This window comes from Phacochoerus africanus, chromosome 2 (genome assembly GCF_016906955.1).
Source record: "Phacochoerus africanus isolate WHEZ1 chromosome 2, ROS_Pafr_v1, whole genome shotgun sequence".
Classification (NCBI taxonomy): Eukaryota; Metazoa; Chordata; class Mammalia; order Artiodactyla; family Suidae; genus Phacochoerus; species Phacochoerus africanus.
In genome coordinates, this window is record NC_062545.1 from 35,179,669 (window position 1) to 35,189,011 (window position 9,343).

General features: G+C 35.1%; 1 protein-coding gene across 2 annotated transcripts in view; it reads left to right on the forward strand.

Annotated features, from left to right (window-relative positions):
• Positions 1-8,094, forward strand: part of PTPRK (protein tyrosine phosphatase receptor type K) — a 570,706-nt gene extending 562,612 nt beyond the window's left edge. For both annotated transcript variants that reach the window (XM_047758978.1, XM_047758985.1), the window contains exons 27-30: positions 55-180; positions 2,938-3,101; positions 3,620-3,755; positions 6,618-8,094. In XM_047758978.1, coding sequence (XP_047614934.1) covers positions 55-180; positions 2,938-3,101; positions 3,620-3,755; positions 6,618-6,671 — 480 coding nt within the window. In that variant the 3' untranslated portion in view covers positions 6,672-8,094. The remainder of the gene's footprint in view (positions 1-54; positions 181-2,937; positions 3,102-3,619; positions 3,756-6,617) is intronic.
• The last annotated feature ends 1,249 nt before the right edge of the window (positions 8,095-9,343 follow it).

Genomic DNA, 9,343 nt, shown 5'->3' on the forward strand with positions numbered 1-9,343 from the left:
TTAGAAAAAAAAATAATGCTCGTTTTCCTTTTCTTTCAAACATTCATCATCTAGGGCTGCCCTCAGTACTGGCCAGAAGAAGGGATGCTAAGATATGGCCCTATCCAAGTGGAATGTATGTCTTGTTCAATGGACTGTGATGTGATAAACCGGATTTTTAGAATATGCAATCTAACAAGAGTAAGTCATTAATCATTTTTTTTTTCTTCCTCTTTTTTTTTTTTTGCTTTTTAGGGCCACACTTGTGGCACATGGAAGTTCCCAAGCTAGGGGTCAAATCAGAGTTGTGCCACAGCCACAGCAACACGGGATCTGAGCTGTATCTGTGTCCTACACCATAGCTCATGGCAATGCCAGATCCCCAGACCACTGAGCAAGGCCAGGGATCAAACCCACATCCTCAAGAATACTAGTCAAGTTCATTTCTCTTGTACCACAATGGGAACTCCTCATTAATCATTTTAATTGAGATGATCCAGAACAGATGATCATAAACGTGATGGGTTATAATTCCATTCGGACAAAAGAAAGAATAAAATTAAAGGCATTATATTATCAATTCCAAAGCTAGTAATTGCCTAATGCCTTAGTACTAGAGTAAAAACACATCCTGAAAATAGGAAAGCAAAAAGGCCAGAGGCTGGAGTTCCTGGTCAGTAACAGACTAACATGTTCCATTTGGAAATCTAAATTCAGATACCCTGCTTCAGTTGAGTTTGATTGCTTGAGCCTGGCCCCTGAGTGTACGTAGACTTATCTCAGGGTTGACTGCATGTTTCACTAGCACTGATGTCCAGCCCAGTAGAGGCATGCAATTGAAAAGTAAGACTCTAGTAATGGTGACAGAGAAGAAGCTTTACCTCAGGAGGAAGGGCTATGTTGGATTAGCCATTATAGAAGGGTCCCATGTCACTATTCCAAGTTCTGCTTAGAAGAGAGAGCCCTTCACTGATTCTCCTCCTATAACCTGTCAACAGTTTCATCTTTGTAAATGTCTCAGCATCTGGCTTTTCCCAGATCTATAGCTAGATCCAGTGGTGCTACTACTGGGACCATTGGCAAAGTAGCAACTTGATCCCAAGGAGTCTTTCTTTCCTTAACTTTTCATGTGTTTGGCAATCAGGGACAAATTGTGTTCTGTGATCAGTGACAAATTGTGTGGGGTCTCGCCTTCAAAAAAATAAAAGTACTAATAAAAACTGTTTAGATCATATAACCACATAGCAAGCAAAATTCGAAAACATTAGTAACTTCCACAGAATTATGCTCTTCTTAAAGAGAAAGATTTCCTTTTTTTAGAGCAGCAATTCTATGTATGTGCATTATTTTAAGTGCGTGATGAGCATTGCCACGTTTCAGTGTTTCTCACATCAAAATATGGTATTTCTGGTTAATAAGTCTCTATGTATATAAGTAGAGAATTAAGTCTTATCCAATTCTGTTGCTCATTTCAGTGGAAAAATAAAAAGGATAACTTCAATCATGTCATAATAGTCATGAATATCTTAGATGCTAATTTAAAGGAATCTCATTATGTCTGCACATCTGTTACATGATAGTTCTAGTAATATTTTAGCTGAGAAACCATAACTGCTAAACTAAGAAAGTAAGATTTGTCTGTTAACTGAGCTGTTTATATGAAAAATATTCTAGGAATAGGAAATGAAATTTGTGTTACATTTTTTGGTCAGCACATTTGTTTATCTTCCTCTATACTTGGTATTCTGAGACTTTTTAGTGTATGACTTTTCTTTCTTTTCCCACTATCATTATTTAATAGCATTCACCTTACCAGATATTTAGTTTGTACCAACTGGAGGTTGGGTATTATTCTAGGTAGTCCCTTGTCGTACCAAAAGATGCATGAGTCCTTGCCATGTGAAGCTTCAGATGATACCTTAAGTATGGCTTACTTGTCCATTACAAATTCCTTATTACCTTTTCGTTTAAGGTATTGATTAAATTATTTAACAATACTATTCTGTGGAAAGTATTTTGCTAGGTTCTAGTGATAGAGATTTTAGGGGGGAAAGAGGTTTTCTTATACCTAAAGAACTTATATTTTATCAGGGAAAACAAAACTTTTAATAACTTTTTAATGATTTCCAGTAAAAAGACCATAAAAGTCCAAGGCAAACCCAAGACAGGTTGGTCACTCTGTTTGGGACTGAGAAAGGCAAGCAAGAGGGAAATGTTGATGGCAAAGGGGAGAGTAGAGTATGTGTAAAGTTCCCAAGACAAGGAGTTCCCATCGTGGCTCAGTGGTTAATGAATCTGACTAGGAACCACGAGATTGCGGGTTTGATCCCTGGCCTCGCTCATCGGGTTAATGATCCGGCGTTGCTGTGAGCTGTGGTGTAGCTCACAGACGTGGCTCAGATCCCGCGTTGCTGTGGCTCTGGTGTAGGCGAGAGAAGTTGGAGAAAGAGGTGGAGCCTTATCATACAGGTATGGTTAAGCCATGGCAATAAGCTGGAATTTATGCTAAGATCATTTGAAAGCCATTAAAATCAGTGGATGACAAGATCATGTTTGCATTTGAAAATAATCATGATGTTTATGGTAACAATGGTTTGGAAGGAGATGGAAGTTTGTTCAGGGAGATCAACTAAGAAGTAATTATTATGATTTGTGATTGGGAGTGCAATGATGTCAGTGGCAATAAAAAGGAGATGAATTTGAAAGTTATTGAAGAAGTATAATCACGGGAATTGATTACTGGACATGAGGTATGAGGGAGAAGCTTGTATAAAAGATAACTTTTATGTAACTTAGAATGTCTCTGCACAGTATATATGTATTTTGGACTTAACATCAGATAGATTCTATCCAGTGTAAATGTCATTTATGTCATTGTGTAAATTATATGAACCTTTTACATTTTAATAAAAATTCTAGCCCAAACTTATTTACATAAAAATATCTTTTCCTCTACAGCCACAGGAAGGTTATTTGATGGTGCAGCAGTTTCAGTATCTAGGGTGGGCTTCTCATCGAGAAGTGCCTGGCTCCAAGAGGTCATTTTTGAAACTGATACTACAGGTGGAAAAATGGCAGGAGGAATGCGAGGAAGGGGAGGGCCGGACGATCATCCACTGCCTGTGAGTATGGCGGCTTGGTGTGGCCATTCAAGGGGCCTTGGTGCTCCTTTTCATGAGCATTCACCTTTTCTATGTTAAAGAGTAACCAATTCCCATCTTACAGACCAGGAATAAATGTTATTTTAAAACAATCTCCCTGTTCCATGATTCTATAATCCACTTTTAACTTTTGTATTTTTTCAAAAATTGATTGTTACATGGTCATTATATAATATAAACTCCTTTGAATACTACTCTGAAAAACTTTTCTGATTTATCCTGTGTACAAACCTTTAAGAATTTAGTTGTAGCAATCTACGCTTATAGCATGTTCCTAAATGTAAACTACTGAGTTAATATCATCAAATGTCTTTCTGCTCTGTCCTCCACACATAAATGCAGACATGTGAAGCAAAATTAAAACATAAAGGGAAAAAATTTTAAAAGATCATGTTCTCTTTTTCCAGGCATATATGATTATGCGACTAATGGTCACCAAAAGCTCCAAGCTAAAATGCCTTCGCTTTCTTTGCTTTCAGAAATGGTGGTGGGCGAAGTGGCATGTTCTGTGCTATAGGCATTGTTGTTGAAATGGTGAAACGGCAAAACGTTGTAGATGTGTTCCATGCAGTCAAGACACTAAGGAACAGCAAGCCTAACATGGTGGAAGCCCCGGTGAGTCACAGTCCTGGACATAGAAACAACGTAGTGATTAGTCAGTCATTTACCTATTTACTTGGTAATTTGGCTTTATACACATATAGGGAATCAAATGTGTAAATGAGTCTTTGTGGGGACTTTCCTGTCTAATTGATGAACTGCTGAGTATCCCCCCTCTACCCACAAAAACTTAATAACGTCTCACATAAACTGCTAATGGTGAAAAAAACTTTTAATTTGGGAAATGTATATAGGATTTTTTTTTCTGTTATGGGCAATAAATGTTTGCCACAATAAACTTTGATAAATGGTTCTATAGAAGAAAAATCCTGCTATCTAGGCTTTACTCTTGTTTATTTTTATTTCTTAAAGCATCTGAGTAAACTGGTAAAACATTTTGAAGGATATACTCATAGATTGTATCCAGCACTTTAGACACCAATGTTTTTAAAGGGCAAATGAAATTTTAGTCATTATCTATAATTTTCCGTTTCTAGTCAAATTATAATTTTTTAAACTATTGCCATTGACAGTTTTCAGCTTTTACCAATTATAGACTGTAGTGGCTATCATACCACTTGAATTTGCCAAGACTCGTAAAATCAAAACACAACTTAAAAATAAGAGCAGGGAAGGGAGTGTATGTAGAAGCTGATCTGGTTGAAACCATAAGCAGAGGAAGAAAGTTAAACTTCTCTAGCACATTTCACTGCTAGATGATGTCTGTGGGTTACACATATGTGCATAGTGGGATAAGGTCAAGAGCAGCTGGGTAGTTTATGCTTACAGAATAGTAAACCAGAAAAACCAAGGCATCATTGTTGCTTGCCCTACATTTATCAAGATCATCAGATAACTAAAATGAGCAATTCAGTAAACCTTTAAAGTATTTTTACCACTTCCTGCTCATGGATTGTTCACACAAGAGGTGCACTGCTTCCTGAGACTAAATCTGAAGAGTGATTTTTATACTGTTTCACTTTTAAGAACAGTCACAGACTTCTTCCCCTTCTACAAATCCTCAAAGCCCCTCTTCTCCCACTTATACCTTAGGTTATTGCTGTTGTCCCAATAAAATGATACTGGCTTTGGCTGAGATACTGGCAATGGAAATGGAGAAAAGGGGATAGATTTGAGGGATTTTTGAGGTAGAATCTCAGGTCTTTTTACAAAATGAACAGATAATGGTTAGGTCTTCTAACTCTCAGCTGTCTTAAGCTTTCTTAATATACTCTGCCTCTATCCTTCAGTTCAGATCTTCTTAAAATCATCAATGAGATCACTTCCAGCCTCAGAATTCAAATTTTACTTCCAAATTTAATTCTGATTCCCCATCGTACCTTTAAAAATAGTCCGTGATTAAACTATGCCATTCTAGAATCTTCTTAAGAGTTACTATTTACCTTTATGTCCCAAGTATCCTGACTAGACATCCAACTATCTGATTTGTGTTTAATCAGGGTTAATGATTAGTTCAGTGTGATGTTGAATTGAACTGAGTTTGGTAAGAAAATTTAGAGTTTAAACCACATTGTTAAGAGATTGATTAAAGAGAATATAAAGTTTGCAAGCACTTTTTGGTTCTTGAGATGCACCTGCCTCAGTAGTAAGCTAATTTAAATCACACCTACTTGATTGTTAGAGTAGGACTGATAAAGACCTCTTTGGAAAAGTTATTACCTTCTTTATTGCTGGAGACACTTGGACATTCTCTTTTGAAATAATACGCATTTCAGATTGCTCTCTAATTCAGATGAATTTTACCCACTTGGGCTGAATTGGGAAGATTTCAAAACATATTGCAAGTCATAATTTGTAATGCAGTCTGTGAATTTTTCTAAATTCTTCATAATGAAGCAACATATATATGGACTGAGAGCAAAGGCAGTTTTAACTCAAAAATTTTATTGCCAACTAAGTTGTCTTACATAAAGGCAGCAGAAATAAATTTCTGGGTAAAAGTAAGCTAAAAAAATTTATAAGAACCACTATTCTTGAAACATTTACTTAAGTACTCTTATGGACAAAAAACTTGTCAAAGTTAAGAATTTCAATGTTCACTAAACTTACTGTGAAAATCATTTCATGATTTATGTAAGTCAAATCATGCTGCACACTTTAAATTTATATAGGACTATATATGTCAATTATATCTCAGTAAAACTAGAAGAAAAAAATGAAGAATTTGGAATTGTGAAGTAGCAGTTGACTGGCTTTTTTCCCCTCTTACTGCTAAGGAAAAAATCTGAAGCTCAAAGAATATCTGAACATGTTTACACTAGGATTACTTACAATAGAGGAAGAATAAATGCAATCTTACAGTCAAACAAGCCATACGTTAGATGTCAATGTCATGTTAATTAACAATAGAAAAAGAAACCTAACAATGCTGAAAAACAGAAAATAAAATATGAAATTACATCTTCAAATATATGTATGCAATTATATTTATTCTAAAGTATTGTTATTTCAACCATGCATAAAAATGGACTGAACCAAAACTAAGGTAGTATTTTGACAACAGTTCTTTCTGATAACAGAATTATAGAAACTCTTAGTCTGAGTCTTTATATATTTCTATACTGGTAAATTTTCCTGTAATGATCAGATATTACTACTATAATCAGATAAATAATACTGAAAAATTTTAAATTTGATATAAAATGAGGCAAAAACAACATATATTTTTACAAGTTACTTTTTCTTAAACAGTAGTCATTAGACTCAAATGTAAAATATATATACCTAGATGTTAAACTTTTATATAGTAAAAAATGTGTAATTGTTGAATAATCTAAACTGAATGCCAAGTATTCTTTGGTAGCCATTATACTTTTTCTTAACTTTGCTCACCCCTTTTGTTTCAACATCTTTCAGGAACAGTACCGTTTCTGCTACGATGTAGCTTTGGAGTACCTGGAATCATCTTAGTTGGGTGAGACTTCAACATGCACCTAAACAGAATCTATTCACCTGTTGAGCCAGCAGCTGTTAAACCTGCTACACCCGTGCAGAAAGATTTTAATGTGGGGGGTGGGAGACTTTTACATTCGAGAGGTAAAAGTATTTTTCTTATGAAGTTGTGTATCTTAATAAAAAGGACTTGATTAATTTCTATTCCTGTATGAAAGCATCAACATTTCGTGCCACATAAATTATATTTAATAAGATGCAGATTCAAATGCGAACTTATCAGTGTTTGTACAGTGAATATGCAGCTTTTTCTCTCCTGGTTTTGGTAGAGCAGATACCACATGTTGCATGAATTAACACTTTCTATGTGGCGTTTTTTTCCTCCCTTTTTAAGTAAAAGATGTTAAATCTTTAAAGGAAGAAGAAAAAAAAGCTGTGCAAATTCATAGTAAAGTTCATTTTTTATATGTTTCAAGTGTAGCAGATCTCTATATAAATATATAAATATATATAACTGGCTTATTTTCTTTTAATGTGCAATGATGGCTGGATCATTTAAAGTTCTTTTTAGAAAAAAACATAAGCCAAAGACTCAAGTGTAAATATGTCTATATGGAGAAAGCACATTATATTTATTGGTTACTTACATTCCTTTTTTGATGGCTAAAATATTACCACCACACAATCATTTTTTTTTCCTGAAGAAAGCTTTTTCTTTCACTAAAATCAATCACTAATCTAAATAATTTTTGTAGATTATTTTTTGTATGTTTAGTGTAAGTAGAGGGTAAACTTTTTATTCAGAAACCAGGAAGCGATGTTCTTTATAGTGATTCTCTTGTGTACATGCTTGTGAATTAAATTTATGTGAAACACCTTGGCAACTGGGTCTTTTAATATGGGACCAAATTAAAACAATCTGCTGAAAATGTGTAATTTTCCATGATTTCCTTAGGTGAGTAATGGTTTGATGATCATATATGAGAACTGCACACATTGAAAGGCCTTGCTGATAACTTGCGTAATGTTGAACATAGCCTTTAAGCATCATTTAAATTTTCAGCCTGTGACCAAGCACAGGTCAGGAAATCAAGATGGCAACATTTATGCTTTCAGGATCAAGTGTTAACAAACTGTAAACTGTCAAGGTGATCAGTGTTTTTTTTGATGTTTACATACACAAGCTTTGGGTTCTGAGCATAGAAAGTGTGACCAAATCAATGCCAGATTCCTGTTTCGTGCATTGTCACAGGATTCTCAACCTTACTGAGTGTGGTCTTGTACACACATGCTCCACGTAGCTGTAACTTCACATCATCAGCTTACAATTTGTTATTGACTAAAGCATTCCAGTATCTTGTTTCTAGATTGCCAGTTCATGACATGGTGCTTATGAAGATTTAATTAAAGCAAGAGTGAAATAAAATTTTTATAATTATAACAGTTATTGTTTGCACATCATTTTCTCCACTTAATTTCATGCTTTCACTCCCACATAAATAGCCTATTCCCACGGACACAAGTAGACCACACACACACGCAAACTATTAAAAGTAAAACTGATGTCCAGGCATTTATTTCTTTCATTTTTGTACTTTAAATTGAATTTCAAAAATACCAAATGAGTGGAGAAAACAAAGGGGGACGGGAGATTGAAATTGATTTTTTTGAGTTGCTATATATTTATATGTCACTGTCCTTTTATGTAACATATATTTCCTTATTTTTTTCCTTATAACAAACTTGACAAATAGTTAATTATCATCCCTATTTTATGAATGATAAAATTGAAGCTGAGAAGCTAAATGATTTGCCAGCAAATTCAAATCTGAGTTTGACTTAGCAGCTCATTCTCTTTTACTGAACACACTGCTTCCCAGATGGGATGGCAAGAAAAATTTGGCCCTTCTTCTTACTGTTAGTCATTAGTTGGTTTCTTTATAAAGTATTATCATTATGGCTATCTTAAAATTTCCATTTTCTGTGTACATTATTAGAACATTTGTGACTTTCATGAGTGAGAACTTATCTTTTCCTAGGAAGACTAATTTTCATTTAAACATGAATGCATTTAACAAAAAATTCACAAACTCACCCAAGATTGCATTAATCAGTAATGTTCATGATGTTAACTGGAGAATTCTGCTTTGCTGCATGATGCTGATTTCATTTCTATACAAAGGATTACACCCACACATCACCAAAATCACCATGAATGCTGCTGAACACAAAGCTCAGAGGTCCATGTGCACTGCAAAATTCAAGCAGAGAACAAAAAGATTCCTCTTTCTAACAGGAAATTAAGATGTCATGCTTGCATTGTTTGGGCATCATAGCAGCCAGTTCATCCAGACACAGTTGGGTTGGGGGAGGTGGGTGGGGCACTAAATCTGTTTTTATCAAAACTCTCATTCAAAAAGTCATACTTTATACCCTTGTGGAGTTCCCTGGGTAGTTCCATGCATAGCCATGTCCCACTCAGTTACGTCCCTCTAGGCAGGAGATGTCTTGGTAGAACACTTTTAAAAAGTTTTCATGCTTTTCACGGTTGAGGGGTTCCTATCTCTATGTTGGTTGTTCCTTAAATGGGTGTCACGACACTGAATTTCATAGATTCTCTTCCTATATATTAGCACTAGGGAAATGTTGGAAGCGTGTGGGTAGAGACCAACTGGGAATTCATATTTTAA